Below are 16573 nucleotides of genomic sequence, written 5' to 3'. Positions count from 1 at the left end.
CTCCAGATGTGCTTTACAGTCTGTTGTAGTGTGGTGTGTGGTGGTGAGTCTTGTCAGCTGTACTGTGTTAAGGGATCCGCATAACAGCAGGATTTATAGCCGTCTCTGGAGCTGCTGTGTGTTTTGACATTGTGGAATATGTTTGTTGGATGTTTCATTGGAGGGATTATCTGTAGCTGGACTGGACTCGAATCCTTTCTCTAATTTGTTACTTCCTTCAATGCGGCTCTGTGGACTGATTGGGCCCATGTGGCATTTTGTTATGACTACGGAGCTGCCTTTGAGCTTTCTAAAAGTGTGTGTGCGTGTGTGGGGTTTTTGTGTTACTTTGCGAGGACAATGCGGCTTAGAATTAAACTTGTTTTTCAAAGCTGTGCTTAAAAATATACATATTTGATGCAGTTTGCTCATCATAACTTATGTTGTGTTGTTAGGCCGCTGGGCAAACATTTGTTGAGATGTGCACAGAGAGATGTCGACCTTTCAGGTTAGTTTAGAAGTATTTTGCAATATTTATACATATATATATATATATATATATATATATATATATATATATATACGTTTAATTTTAAAGTTTAAAGTTGTGGATGCATCCTAAAAGCTTTTAATACGTGATAGAAAAACATTATCCATCAGTATCTGTTGATGTTGCTGACGGCTGTTTATCATTTGCATTTGGACTGTATTAAATCCCCAATTCATTTCCTAAATGATGCAGCAGTATGGCACATCTGTCATAATTACCAATTGTTGCGAGTAAATGTTTACATTTAAATGTTACCTTTAGTTTGGTGGAGTCTTGTGAAAATGTTAATACTAAAGAGTTGATTTCTTAATGTAAACCTACTTTACTTCTTACCCTTTCTTTTATTGATGCATAACATCAATACGTTGTATTTGACAAGTATTGTGTTGTTTTAATTAGAACATTAATTAAGAAGGCATGTGTTACAGGCACGCTAGGGTTATTTTCTTGTCAGACTTTGCACCTGGGGCCTGGCACTGGGTGAGAAAGCTGCGTCTCGGGAGCAGACAGGAGTTAAAAGTCATTTAAATATCCATTCATTTCTCCATGATATTTGATTATTTGCTTGAATTGAAAATTTAATTTAATAAAAAAAAATTAAATACATTGATCAATAGACCTACACAGGACACAGGCCACTTCAAAGCAATGTAAAAACGTACACTTTCCCATGTTCTTGTAGTAGATACTTGCTCAAAGAAAAAGTCTGGACAGGCAAAGTTGGCAACAACAGAAGTTGCATTGCTGAGCCAGACGGGTTAAAATAAGATGAAATCAGAAAGATGACTTGACTTGAGCTAAAGTAACTTCCTTACTAAACCTCATGAGCTGCCGGTTAAAGCATTGTTATCTGTGAAAGCTGAAAGCTACTCTGAAAACTACAAATGACACAATTTCTACTCCTTTACCGTGGACGTCCTACATTACATTTTTATTGAACCTATTCTTCATCCTTTTGTTCTTTATTACTTTTAAATTGTGAAACAAAACAGAAATACCTTGAGGTGTGTACATGTACCACTTATTATTATTTTTAACATGCAGCAGTCTTTAAATAACACCATAAAGCTATTGTTAAGACTGAGCTGATAAACTCTGCTATCACATGGCTTTGAGAGGCTGTCAAAGGTTCAGTCCCGAAGAGTATCACAGCCAAAAGAAAGATCTGTGTATATGATATTATCTTCTGATCTCATACATAATGTTACTTTCAACAGTTTTCTCTTTGTGATGCAACAATACAAGTGTGTAACACAATTAAAAATAATGGAAACGGGCACACTTAAATAGACCACGATCCAAGCTCTCTGGTTCAACTTAGAGGTTTGTTGAAGGGTTTTGAAAATACATTTATGTTTTTGTGTGCCCCGTTAGGATGTATTTTATGTCTATGAAATTTATGTTTATGAAATGAGTTTTCTTCCTCTGAAACTGACTTGGGGTTAGGGTTAGGGTTAGGGTTAGGGTCACTACTGACAGATTTCACTTTCATGTAGCTACTCTGCTCTCTGCCCAAATGCTCACAATACTCTTGATTTAGCAGATTTAGTCCGTTTTTATTCCAGAATCAATTGAGTTTATCACCACAAAGAGCAACTCATTATTTTTTGTGTTTGAGTTTTTGAGTTTCTGCACATATTTAGCTACTCTCTCTATATTCTAACAATCCTTTTCAACTTGCATTTCTTTTCAATTATTATCATTATAACTGAATGTAGTGAATATATTGTTACGTAAATAACAAAAGGTTAACATGTTCTTTCAAAGAGGTCAATTCCCCTGCAGTTGTAGGAGGGATGTGCACTGTTGCACAATAAGATTAAATCACAGTGAGACACAGAGTGACTCGTTTTCTCCCTGATTTCATTAACAAGCTTTTCTCTCTTGCCATCCACCTTGACACCTTTAGTCTCTATCTTCATCACAAGGTTGATCTGAAGTGTTCAGCACACTGTGCCAGTAGCCCAAGAGTCCATATTAGTCTATTAAGGACACTGTGTGTCAGGATGGGCAGAGGACAACTCCAGTATTTATAGCTCTGAGTCATACGCTGGAATGGAGTAAGTGTATCTGTCCATCAGCATGGGTGCTCACTTAAGAGTGTGTACTATCGGCAGTGAAACTTGGAGCTGTCAATTGTCCAATTATCAGAGTCAATTATCACAAGTACATGTGTAACTCCTTTAGAATGTAGTATGTGATTTTATGTCTTTGTTTTGTATATATAACCACATATGTGATCTTTTAACTTAATGCACATCCTTTTGACGGCAATTTTGATTTTAGCTTTCTAATAATAAATAATAAATAACCTTTTTATATACTGCGTTTCTGAACATAGTTATAGATTATAGATAGTAAACTGATTTTTAGTCTAAAACCTCTCTTAGTTGTTTCTTCAAAAACACCAACATCAGTATTTGAAATGGCATTTCAATGTGTTTTCAGCATTCAGCTTTTATATCGTGTAACATCATGCAACGCTTTTAGTGACTGACGTTTCCCTGTATGCAATGTTAAAAACAATGTTATCTACCACCTGTGAAATAAGTGGGGCAACAGTAAATGAAAGTGATACAGAGAAATAAAGAATTAGAGGGTATCACTTTATAAAAATACAGCAGCATCACTGAATTAAACTTCCACTGCTGCCCTAAAATAATATTTTTATTATGAAGTCCAGCACAATTGAAAATGCTTTTGTTATTTAACGCTCTCAGACTGGAGAGCAGTGCCAGTCTCCTCCAGAGTGTATTGAATACATATTGTGGTAGTAAGCCATAACTATGACTATGACTAGTAAATGGATGTATGCCGAGAGCAAAGTTATATTGATGTAACTCAGCCATTGTGATGTAAAACGGCGATTGGTTGATTTTGGATTATTTGGTTCTATCAGGGTTTTAGGATTGCTTTGATTTGCCGTTATCACATTGGGAAGTTGAGTGATATAAATCAACTGAAATCGCACAACCTTTAAACCTATGAACAAAGACAATGTTTTTAATGTTATGTTTTAGGTCAGTTACAGCATTTAGGTTTGTTCATTTATTAAAACTTACATTGTTTCCTTGTTGTCCTTTTGATCTCAGAGGTATGATTTGAGGACCATATGTCTACAGCAGGATAGTTGATAGCTCAGTATAGCTTAGAGTATAAGTCATGGTTGTTATTTGATGAGTTTATGATGTGTAATGTAATGTAATCCCAAAACCACATCGAAACTGCAAAAGTCAGGAGGAAGAAAGACGTGGAGGTGATAATCCTCCGCAAGATTCAGTTGCATAATTTCATATTTCAAAATGTTCCTTGATCTTTTTTATATTTAAAAGGACAATCAAAACCTGTTTTATAATCCATCTCTCCACATGTGCAGCACAACCTTTTAGGAAGTATCTGTGTAAACATGATCACAAACCAGAATCCAGTGCATCGGTATCTTGTTCTAGAACAAATCGGGAGTTTACCGTGTCAAATCTGATTGGTCTGTCATCTTTTAGCAGGGTTGGTAGGAGCAGATTCTAGATAGAGCAGTGTCAGGTGCTTAACATAGATAATGTGATGAATAGTTGAGCAGACTAAGTTTAGACAGGGAATTTATCAGAAAAGTGGGGGAGGCGGTTCTGAGTGGTTCTATTAGCAGTTTGTGTTGCGGGAAGCTCACGTACAGAACAGTACAGCAGTAGGAGCTTGTGCAGCTAACCTCTTGATATTTAATTTATAGAATTAATTTTAATTATGTTTGAACTACAAAAGATGGCAGAGCTGCTATAACTGATCTTGTCATTAGTTTGACCTTCCTGTTAGCCTTTTTGTTAATCTTTGTTGTAGTGAAGAAATTGCACACTAACAGTAGCAAGAGTTATTTAACCATGTAAACCAATTGAGGTACAATGGTGATCTGGCAGCAAAGTTATACGCCGTGCATACGTCAATCACATACATAAAATACAATACAAAATACACAATCATATTTGAGGCAGACAGGGGTGGGGAAGCCTAGGATTCACAACTTTTGCTACATCATGCCCTCCACATTCACCTCATTCCCAGTTTAGTAAACCTAAACCATTGTCCCATGTTCTACTGCTTGCATACATAACCAAGTTTCCATGGATAGCCTTCTCACTGTTATCTAAAATACACACAATACAAGCTAACATACTGTAGCTCACGGGCAGTGGTTGATGGTGATTTACCAAACGTGTACAAAAGAGAAACTATGAAATTATAAAATCTATAAGATATTATGGGCACATTGCGACTTGTATTAATGAACATTTGCTCTGCTTACCAGCTGACATAACCATCTTTCCTAGCTACTTTCGTCAGACACACAACCAAAGGAAAATACATTTGCTTACCATAAACAAACTCATTGTAAGGTTATAGAACAGCAACCAGCTGTGTAATACCTCTTGGAACTGATTATTTCCTTTGGTTGATCCTAAACCCTGCAGCACTGACAGCCAGCTGATAGCTGTGTCTGACTGCCGGTCCATCTGCTGGTTGATCTCTTGTAAGATTTGCCTTGTTAGCAGATGTTATCTGAGAGGAACACAATTGTGTGAATAAGGGCATCTGAAACTTTGTAAACGCTAATGTCAACCAGATTAGAAAAGCAGTGTATTGAGTAAATGTCTCTCTTCTGTAGTTCGATGATTAATGAAAGTAGCTGATGTAACATAGAGGCTGATGATTAGCAGAGCCTCGTATGAATGCTTCAACTGTACACAAGTGATCGTTGTTTGGTAGTTTTGTAATAGTATACAAAATCTGAATAAAGCATAAACATTGCTCCAGTCAACACATCTGTGTAACAAGCTGAAATGTATGCGGAGCCACAGTTGTGACATTAGGAGTCAATATTGGTATTGAAATGGTGCAATGATTCAAAACAGTGTGAACTTAACTGAAAGTAGAACAATCTTATTTTCTTTTTGTGATATTAAGATGCCTTCACATGATAGGAAATGGCCACCTTGTCCCCCTTCTTGCTACGTCGCATACAACGTTATAAAATGAATTTCATTTAATTTTTGGCCGCAAATACCTCAGTCCCCTTCTTCGTTCCTGCTGGCATTGTCTCTGCATCCATGTTTTCTCCAGGTTACATTGGCTGGCTTCATGCAGCTGGATGTGGTATATCAAACTTGTGTTGAAGACTCAATTCGCATTACGCCATTTATAATAAGGGAAGGAGAGCCACAGAATCTGATTGACACTTCAGGAGCATGCTTGTGATGAGAGACACAAACATTCGCAGTTACTTTCTCCGCTATTTTGTGACATCTAACTAGACGAGTGAATTGTTTTTTTTGAAATTCCTGAGGTATGTGATGTTCTTTTTTCTTTTTCTCATAGCATCAATGCGGTGCCTGTGGTCAGCACTGATAAGAAGAACCTCCAGATAGGGGCAGGCGGAGTGCATGCAGAGCCTCAGCAGCAGAACCAGCAGCTCTTCTTGACCCCAGCCAGCCTCCAGCTCGCTCAACTCCAGGCCCAGCTTACGCTCCATCGCCTAAAACTGGTTCAGGGGGGCAATACAGCCACTGCCGCCTCTGTTCTCAATCAGGTTCTTTCCAATGTCGCCATGTCCCAACCACTGTTCAATCAGCTACGGTCTTCAACTATGGTTGGGAACCCTCAGGGTGCCTTCCCCACAGGGGTGCTAGGTTTTTCCTCTTCCAATTCAGCGATGGGGGCATTGGGTGGCGGGGGATTCAACCAACACTCAGGGAATGTAAGACTGAACCATACTGGTGGTGGGGGCACAGTAAGCCAACAGGGTGCGGAGTACGCTAAAACGTCAGGGTCTACTTACCCTTCTGATACTGACAGGCGTGTTCAGTACAACTTTGTTGGGGGGACATCTGCAGCCTCAGCCACTGCTGGTGATGGACAGTACTCAGTGATTAACACTCAGGCAAAAAACATGAACAATGTTGGTTTTCAGAGAGATTTCTATGGGCATGATATGCTGGGGCAACAAGCTGGGTTTAGTGTCAATGAGCAGAACATGAATGTTTATAACTCCACTGGGCAGAAGGAGCAATGGAAAGGCCCCGCTAACTTGAGTCACACTGGAAAGGTGGATATGGTATCTAATGCTGCCAATATGTGGACAGCAGCTGGGCAGCCAATTCAGTCCAGAACGGAACTGTATAACCCAGAGGAGCCAACTCCTGAAGCCAAGTACAATCCCATTAGTGGGGTTTCTTCTTTTACTACAAGTGGCACACAGGGGTTTGTGGGCTACCAGCACCAGCATGGAAGTGAGGAATGCCTATCTTCAGGTACCAGGACACTTCAGCCTTACCAAGTCAATGATTACCATGCCGTCACACCCACTCAACTGCCACACCAGTGTAGCATCTGTGACAAGAAGGTCTACAACCTCAAGGTGAGTGAACCGATCAATCTAAATGTAAATGCATGTATGAAAATGAATGAGGAGTTGCTTGTTTTGTAAACATAACTGTAGCTCTAGAGAACACCTGAAACTTAACAGAATAATTAACCTGCAAGTCTTAAAACATTTCAGCTCACACCTTAATTCAAAATAGACAATGGAGAATTGAAAAAGTGGGCAATGCAATTTCCATGTAGTTTTCCTTCAAATAAGATTTTCCAACCCCTACAATGTCCTGGTTCAGGATGAAATGGGCATTTCAACATGAAAGTAGCTGATATACTATCGCTAAATGTTTTGATTTGAGGGGCAGCAACTAAAAAACTAATCTAAAGGTGTTGTCTCTTTAATTACTCAACCAGGAGCTTATACAAGGGGTATGTAAGACCTACCATGGGAGGGCAAGCGGTGAGCTTCCAGTGTTTCCTAGCTCTCTGAGACTATGTTTTGATGATGTTTGTGTGTGTGTGTGTGTGTGTGTGTGTGTGTGTGTGTGTGTGTGTGTGTGTGTGTGTGTGTGTGTGTGTGTGTGTGTGTGTGTTTTAGGACTGGGACCAGCACGTGAAGGGAAAACTACACCTGCAGAACCGAACCTTGTACACAAACGAATGGTGCGTTATTGGTTGCGATTGCAAAATTGTCGTTTTACTACTGAGTGAAAACTTAATATGTTCACGAATCAAGTGGTTTTTCACAATTTATTCCGTTTTTTTGTTGATTTTCAAACAATTCTAAGTAGAAATGTTAGCTTTTATTATTCTCCTTTACCATGGTTTGTCATTTCGCCACTTTCAGTCAAGTGTTTAAGTGTGTGTTTGTTTTAGCTTTAGCACGATATTTAATCAGTTCAGATCCAATATTTCTCTTGAGTGTTGGAAGCATTTTATTTAGATTTTCCTTGCTCTATATGTAGCTGTCTTAATGTTTCTATGAATACGAGCTCTGTCACAAGATATGAGTGCGCAAGGCAGGGGAGCGGCAGCTAAAATCAGACTTCTCTGATTGTTGCAGCTCCGCAGTGGTATCAGCTGGAGCTGTTCACTACGCTGTCGGTAGGCCTTCTGATGGAGGTCTGATCTCCGGAGGGACAAACTCCATGGTCTACTCCGCTGCAAGTCAAGGTAGGGTAACCTTTTTGTCACCATGTGCCTCTTTTTGCAAGCAATGTTAAGAGTGATGTTTTTCTGATTGCTGGAATATGTGAAAGAGTGATAGATGGAGGTCATGGAGTATATTTAGAGTTACGTGAGGGCATGAGGCGGCATGTTTTTATAACTTGACACGGTGTATTTTGATACATTGATGTATGCTGTTGGAGTATCCAAAATATGGTGCACCACAACACTACGCCAAATCCTAATATGCACTTGGAGGTTTCTGAGTTTTGGTGCACATATAACAGGAAACCCACAAAGCTGATGACACCTGTTCTCTACCATACTGATAGTAACTGTCCATCCTTTATCTATAACCCTTATGTATAATCACTTTAGGACAAACCACTTGTGGCTGGCTACAGACGGCTTGAAAGAGCCTTTTAGCCTTTAGTTGGAGAGATCGTCTCTTCACTCAGAGAGCCATGGTTACTGGTACATCTGTAACCTTTTGTCGTTTCTTCTTTCAGTAGTATTCAGTGTTTGGAAAGGTTTTTGAATAATAGCTGTACATAATAAGGAACATTTGCGTCTTCTTTTAAGCTACCCGGGACACAAAATCCAGCACCATGGGCCATTGTTGAGAAATCAAGACATTTCATTATAATTACAGCACATTCAAATAATTTAAGTTTAAACAAAATCATGTCTTTAATATATCTATATCTTTATATTCTTGATTTAATAATTGCATTTATCATTTACAGGTACCCCCAAACTTCTATTTAATTAAAAGTAGTTTTCAAACACCTACCCACTGCTGGGGAAGAAACACAAGGTATACTTGAGAACCTGCGAGTATATCCACATTACAGCAGTATATCATCATATACTTCTCAGTTCTTAGCCCTGATGCTTGTTTTGAGTCATATTATTTTAACCTAGTGCTTTCAAATTCCATGAATGAATGATACACTTTGTGGGTCATATTTATAACATTGAGCCCTGAAGTCAACAAATGTAACATTATCCCACACTTGATCGACTGTATGGGGATTTCAAATCCTAATTTCAAATGGTTTCCACAGATGTGTCCGCAGGAGCCAATGCATCATACTTGCCAGCTGCAGCCATGAAGACTTATCCCACCTCCTCAGACACAGGATTTTCCTCACATCAGCCAGAGTCAAAGGTCAGACAAATGTATGTTAGTTTCTTTCGGCATTATTAGAGTGCCCTTGATATATAACTCACATTTTGTGCTATAAAGAATGCTAGTGATAAGGAACAGCTGTCATCCTTGAACATGAATCTGGCTTTACCCTGATTATATCGCGTTTCATGGAAATGTTCAAAGTGATTAAGGATTAATATTTGACTCAGTTCAATGACTGCTGCAATAACAGACCCGGGGAGGCACTGGCCAGTTTCCATTCATGTTATTTGGTGCAGAGTAAGATGATATGTTATTATACATTATTTTAATCTCTACGTTAAATACTGCCCTTCTCCTACATACTGCACTTCATTATATCTTTAAAGAATGTGTAGCTCAGCAGCAGATAGAGAGATACTTTATTAATCCCGAGGGAAGTTCAGAAGGAGAAGGTGTATACGGTGTGTGATGAATGGACCCAGAAGGTATTTGCTTCATGAATGGACCCAGATCCTCTTGTTGACAGCTGCTGGGGCCCAACAGTAGCCTTTGTATGGGCTTGACAGCTCTTTCCCACTCCATGGGATAGCCTGGTAAACGTTGTCTTTTGAAATGGTGGCTAGAAAAGCACGTGTTGAAATTTTTCAAATATCCTTATTTTACCACTTAATGATGATCCAGCCCCTGGATACAATTTAATCTGTAAAATGGGGATATATGTCAAAATAGCTCCTGTATTGAGGAAGATGTTGTATCGCCTCACTTTGTCTTTGGCTCCAATCAAATAAGAATATTCATAAGAGTTTATTTGCCACTACTGGCTGCCCAACAGTCAGTTTGCCTGTCCAAAAGTGTTGGCTCTTGACTGGGGTTGAAAAACAGCAGCTGTTGATAGGCATCCATCATGAAGGCAGGTCTCTTGAAAAGCACAGTGTAGATGATGAGCGAGGTGAAAATTAGCCCCAGCACACTTGTGGAAGGCCATCTCTGGTGCCCAGCACACAGCTTTCAGCAGTCAGCGGGCATTAACACGCTCACAATTCAGCATCACATGCCTGCACACAGATACATACTGAACGTTATGTATTTTTTTAACTTGAAACATATACTGCCAACCCTTACAGACAAGGTATGCACAGAAAATACATCAGCGTAGGATGCCAATTTTAATGTTGCATGAATAATATTCAATAATGATTTTACTTTAATATAATAATTAAAGAAAATACAGGTTTTGTGAATTAATTTATAAACACTTTTTTAAATGTATTTTAGACCGATGTATTTGGTGTATTTGGGGCAGAAATGTAAAAGGCACAAAAGGATTGTGAATAGAGAATATAAATATATATATTACATGCATTTTACAAATTAAATAAGAAAGTGAAAAATAAGAGCTACTAGTATATATAGTAAAATAATAGTGTTGTATTAAATTACACAGGACATTTTGGGCCTCGTAAAGAATTGAGTTTAAGATCTGAAAATAAAGAATTGCGTGGTCGACGGGGGCCGTTCCAGACTCTGAGGCCATGTTGTTTGAATTACATCCCTTAGACTGTTAAACGACTTCTTCTGTTCCAACAAACTTGCGTGACTTTGCTGTTTGGTATCAGCCATTTGTTCTTTTCTTCAATGCCAGAGCAGCCCATTGAACATGAGCCTGAAGTGATGTGACAGTCATAGGTTGGTTATTAGGGTTTTTATTGTGTATCGGTGGGAAAATATGTAAAGGCTGTGCTACATGAGCTAATGTTGGTTGCTATTAACACACACCTGTCGAAGCAGAACAGGTGGGGTTTTACTGGTTTTAAAGCGCTGTGTTGAACAGAGAGCACTCACACAACCACATGCAAGGATTATTTGTGAACTTATTTCCATTGTATTATGTTTTATTTGTGTGTTTGTGTAAGGAAAACACATACATTTCTATGAAATTGATTTTGTGAGCAAAATAAAGATACTACAACAATTACAAGCTGTACGGAGAAGCTCACACGTGTGCATTAGCACATACATACAAGCATACCACATGCCGAGCAGTCCTTAGTTTGGACTGCAGTTTTCAGCAGCCCACCTTTTAAGTAACACAGTAGCTTCACGTGATAAGAGGACTCAAACAGAGATAAACACAGGATTACAGCTAACTCCTGTGAGGAGCACAGACCTTAAGACCCCCGGGTCACACCCCCAGGCAGCGGTGTAACATTTCAGACTGGTGAGAGACTGGTAAAGGGATCTGAGGGATTGGCGTGCGAGCACCCTGCGTAGGAACGTGGGGAGAAACTGTGAAACCAGACTGACTATCTCCCTGGATCCTCCAACATGGATCCTGCTTTGTACAAATAAACAGACACGTCTTCAGGAGAGATTCCAGCTAATGTCAGTCAGCACGCTGTCAGTGTAAACAGAAAGCACCGCAGTGTGAAATGGTTGTTAGTCTTTACACCATTTGGCCCCAAGTCAATAGGTCATAGTGTTGAGAGGGTTACAGCAACAGAACATATGGCAGAATATAGTGTGGCAGGTAAAGCCATTACCACTGGTGTCGGTAGTGCAAAGTGCAACTTCTCTAATCAGTAGATGTATTCAAACAATACCATTAAAGGGAACATATTAACTGAAAAGCAAAACTTTAATGTGTGTTGAAGCCAACATTATGGAGAAACTTTAATTGAACAAGGTATATTTTTATTTATAAAACGGTCAAATCAAGCAATCTGATTGGTTCTTAGCCGTGGTATAATGAGCGTATATCACGGGTAGAATTGTAGTTACTTTTAACATGTCAGTATCCCTCCGCAATTGTTTGGCTATAATGCATAAAGCTGGTGTTTTGCAGGTCGGGTCGGGGGGTTTGATTGGCTCTCATTACCGGTAGGGTGGGTGTGGGTAATAAAAAAACCTGCTACTATCCAAAGCAAGAAACAACCGTAAGAATCCCAAAGAATTAGAAAGCCCGATCTCAGTGCTATGATCGAGGCAGAGTATCAATAAGTAGGAATGTTTGGTTACTTACTGATCTAGCTTAGTAGAAAGAAAATGTTTTATCACTCCCTCTTTGCCTTCCTTGCCACCTCCGTCAATGGAGCTTTTTTGCCGGGTAGATTTTTCACAGTTAACATTACTCCAGTTGTTCCGCTACCTATAGATAGCTACTGTAAGCTACTTTAGTGAATTTCTGGGGCTTTTATTGTGAAAGGTATTAACGGATGAAGTAGCTGTAATGCTCTGCCTTTTATGATGTGGATGCAATAAAAGGTTTCTCTCTTGGTTCAGACTACAGACCCTCAGTATTGTTCATTGTATTACCTTCATAAGTATAGAGTCAACCCTTCGAGACCCGGGGGCAGACAGAATTGCAAAGTGAAAGCGAAGTTTATAGGAAACCAATCAAAATGCTGATGGTGTCATTATTCTACAGCCATTACAATGTGCAAAACAGTATTTCCGCTCGTTTATTTCTTCCTTTAGCTGTTGGTGCATAACCTGTTTTGTGTGGGTGATTTAAAGCCTAAAGCTGTGGCATTGGTGGCAATTTATTTTTCTAAAAGCTTTACTTTTGTTACATATATTGAAAATGCAAAATAGACCATTTAAGGAGACGTCGGCAGTCTGTGTGACATGGCAGAACTCTGCGCCTCTGTTTTGTGGTTAACAGAAACGGCTACCGTTCAAAGCCTGAGCCAACCTTGACAGTGATATCAGTGCTGCGGTCAAACTGTCTGAGCTTTCAGACACAGACGTTTTGCAGGTCAGACATAAGTGAGTGCAGTGAGCAGGACTATTATTCTCTCTAATATTCAAAAGACATAAACAGCCTATTCCTGGATCTGTTTATTGAGCCAAACCTGCTCTGACCTTTGTGTGGTCTGGCACAGAGCTGCTAATAGAATTATCACTTTTAACATCTGAAGCGGTTGATGTCAGCTTGCTGGCCAGAAACCATTAATTTGTGGCATAGAAATTCAGTAATATTCCAGATCATATTATGATCGTAGTTGTATGAATAGCAATATGGCTTTTCCACCATGTGTGTAAATAAATAACTTTCTCCAAAAGAGTTGTGTCGTTAGCCAAAAGTAATTGTTTTAAAGAAAGTATGAGTCATCAGTTATCAGGTTTCTGTGAGATGCAATCACATGTTATTTATGGACTATTTGTGATCAGTGCTTCGTGTATGTTTTGAATACGGACACACTTGCCTCTGATTATGTTTCGACATGCATATTAAAGTGACTTTGAGATTGTAAAAGTTTCCTACTCCCATTTATACATTCTGCACTTTACAGCTAGTGTGAAGTTTATATTAGTGTTGGGTTTTTACTGAACAAATTCCCTGTAAAAACATACCCTGGCCGCCGGTCCGAGGTGGAATTAGGAGCGCAGTCTGTCCCACACATGGAACTGTCTGTCAGGTCTGTCAGCCAGAGAAGCAGGAAGAAGAGGAGGAGGGGCACTGGGAAAACTTGCAGTTGCAGCACAATGGTTGCAGAAATAAGACTCCAAGATATGATGAGCTGTATTTACAACCGCTTTCCGCTATGATGTTAGAGGAACACGAGGTGTCAAGTGGTATGTCTACCGGCTAGTTTGATGACGAATAAAGATAGACAAATTACATCAGTCAGTGGGACTGGCCTATGTGTTTTTTAAAGTTATAAATGAAGTAAGTAAATTGTTCAGTGTGGAACTACTGGGAAAGGTGAAACTACCACGATGCTTGATAGACGCGAGTCTTCTCCACATGCCTCTGAACCACCACATCCTGAGTCCCTGCTATGGTGGAGCAATCTTTAGATTATCTGCGTTACCCACTCAGCATGTCTGTTCTAAAATTTTGACATAGAGGTTGAAAAATGTGTTGATGTTGAGTCAAAACAGTGAAAGTAAGGTAAAACAGAGATGTGCAAAATATTTGAGCTGGGAAAAAGGATGGATGAATAATAAGAAATCTGAAAGAAGAGCAATAGATGAAATAGTGATAATACAATATCTAATACCCAAAGAGTTTAAATTAGTTTCACCATCTCTGTACTGACTCTCTCTTTATCCCACTGTGTGTCCCAATGAAGAAACATATCATTTACTGCTCATTTAATTACTCTGCTTTAAGTAAAAAAGAAAAGAGTAATGCATGTCGCTATAGTTGGCAGCCCGGAGGGATTTGTGTCAAATGTGTGAAATGTCTGTGGCCCATCAGCTGACAAGTCTCTAAATCCAAACAAGTAAACTTCCATTATCGCTGCTTCACTACTGCCAAGGAACTATTAATAGATGGCATGAGGTGGGTTGTATCAAGGAGAGAAAATGACATGATATCCAGTGTGATCGTGTTACATTGATGCGAGGCAGACTTGTTTCTTACATTATGGTTGACTCTGCTGTGCTACACAGATTGTTAAAAGATCGCACAGACACTTTTGGAAGTATGTTTTATTGCTGTCAAGCTCACAGTAGACATAGTCACTGTGATGTCACCCATCGGTTTGTGGACCATTGTTCGAAGCTTTGAGTTCTTGGTTCTTGGTTTTGTTTCGAGCCAGAAATGACCATATTTGGATGAGAGGGTGGAGCTGAGGAAGAGCGAGGCCCGGCGAGGCCAGGTACTATTAGCATAGCAACCACCTGTCACTCAAAGCTGTCATTTTAATTATGCATAACTTTATGCCTTAATATCATTTAAATGAGTGAGTTATATAAAAATTCACCCTAATTTGGTTCAAGTTTGAATGTTTAAATATTGATATACAGCCTGGTATGAAGGTATTTTTAGATGTTCAATACATTTTTGCCAATGATCTGTGTGATTATTTACTGGCATTTCCCCCCATAAAGGCCACAATAGGGCGAGTCGTCCACATCTGCAACCTCCCTGAAGGCAGCTGCACAGAGAATGATGTCATCAACCTGGGAATACCCTTTGGCAAAGTCACCAACTACATCCTCATGCGCTCTACCCATCAGGTACAAGAACATTATTATTTATCGATTCTTTTTTATTCATATAAATCAATAAATATTTGCGTGTTTGCATATATTCTACAGAAGCCCTGAGAGGCCAGTGGCTCTGGTCTTCTATGTTTTAAGTCTGATCTAAATTGATTCCTCTCTGCATGTATGACTCAGAACAGGTGAAACAAAGGTTTTATCAGGATAATCTCTCCATGTTCCTTCATTTGTTTTTCTCTTCATCTATGAAAAAAGGTGAAAAAATAGTTTTGGCAGATGAATGAGTTTTTCAAGAGGATCATTTTTCTGTGTTTGTTGTTGTAATACTTATTTTGGCCACAAAAGGTTAATACATTATGTCATGTCTTTCTAAATGCATTATTAACCAAAAGAAAGACAGTAATGTTTCATAATGGGTTTTTTTCACCTGGCAAAACTTTCAGAGATGGAAAAATAACTAAGAACTTAGAAAGATTATCCTGCCATTACCCTGTTCTTAAGTCATAAACACAGGAGAGAAAACTATTTAGATCAGATTTAGAAGATGCATCTCCATATTTATTTTCTCACTTGCCCCTCATAGTTTGATGTCCTGATGAGATCCAAAAACATTTTTGATCTTGTGGATATTTTCGCTTGGAAAGAAATACCGGTAGTCAAAATGAAAAACACAAATGTATCAATGTGCGTTATGATTATCAACAGATTATATACTGCAGCTGTTATGTGATATAATATAGTTTGTCATAACTTACTAGCTGTTTAATTACCAGTACATGACAGTTCACTCAGATTCCAAGGTGTCAGTTATCAGAAATGAACTGCTGCATGAATATCACCCCTATTATATTTCAAGCATTCATACTAATACCATCCTGGTATGGGTTACAGGGACTAAAGCAACTGTTCTGGTGATTTATTATGGTAGTGAAATGTGATAACTTGTGATGATGATTTTCAAAGATTATCTTGAATCCAGTCTGACACCCGAGATGTAAAAAACATGTTTGTGCAAGAGAAACCATATAACTGTCGGGATTACGGGATTATTGTTTACAGCAATCTGTTCTCCCATAAGGCATTTGTGGAGATGGCGTATGTGGAAGCTGCTCAGGCCATGGTTCAATACTACCAACTTACTCCAGCTATGATTAGCAATCAGAAACTTCTCATACGAATGTCTAAGAGATACAAGGAGCTGCAACTCAAGGTAAGACTGAAGAACAAAGTAAACAGCAGGTTATAGGCTGCGTGAGCCAATTACTAAACGTGAATTTCTTTTCTGATCAGAAACCAGGTAAAGATGTTCAGTTGATCATCCACGACATCACCTCTCATCGGGAAAGGGGTGAGATGCAAGAACTTGAACAGTAAGGCAACTTTTCATTCCTCTTTCAGTCTCAAATGCTTTTTCTGTGTAGCCACGTTCT

The 16573-nt window shown here is 39.0% G+C and overlaps 1 protein-coding gene across 2 annotated transcripts in view; it reads left to right on the top strand.

Annotated features, from left to right (window-relative positions):
• The window catches only part of rbm20 (RNA binding motif protein 20), a 47507-nt gene that overhangs the window by 25418 nt on the left and 5516 nt on the right, over positions 1–16573 (top strand). For both annotated transcript variants that reach the window (XM_029432825.1, XM_029432867.1), the window contains exons 2-8: positions 5894–6932; positions 7488–7552; positions 7953–8062; positions 9124–9227; positions 15030–15158; positions 16222–16353; positions 16434–16513. In XM_029432825.1, coding sequence (XP_029288685.1) covers positions 5894–6932; positions 7488–7552; positions 7953–8062; positions 9124–9227; positions 15030–15158; positions 16222–16353; positions 16434–16513 — 1659 coding nt within the window. The remainder of the gene's footprint in view (positions 1–5893; positions 6933–7487; positions 7553–7952; positions 8063–9123; positions 9228–15029; positions 15159–16221; positions 16354–16433; positions 16514–16573) is intronic.

This window comes from Cottoperca gobio, chromosome 1 (genome assembly GCF_900634415.1).
Source record: "Cottoperca gobio chromosome 1, fCotGob3.1, whole genome shotgun sequence".
In the NCBI taxonomy this organism is placed as follows: Eukaryota; Metazoa; Chordata; class Actinopteri; order Perciformes; family Bovichtidae; genus Cottoperca; species Cottoperca gobio.
Note: the sequence above shows the minus strand (reverse complement) of the source record. Positions and strands in the feature narration are given on the sequence as shown.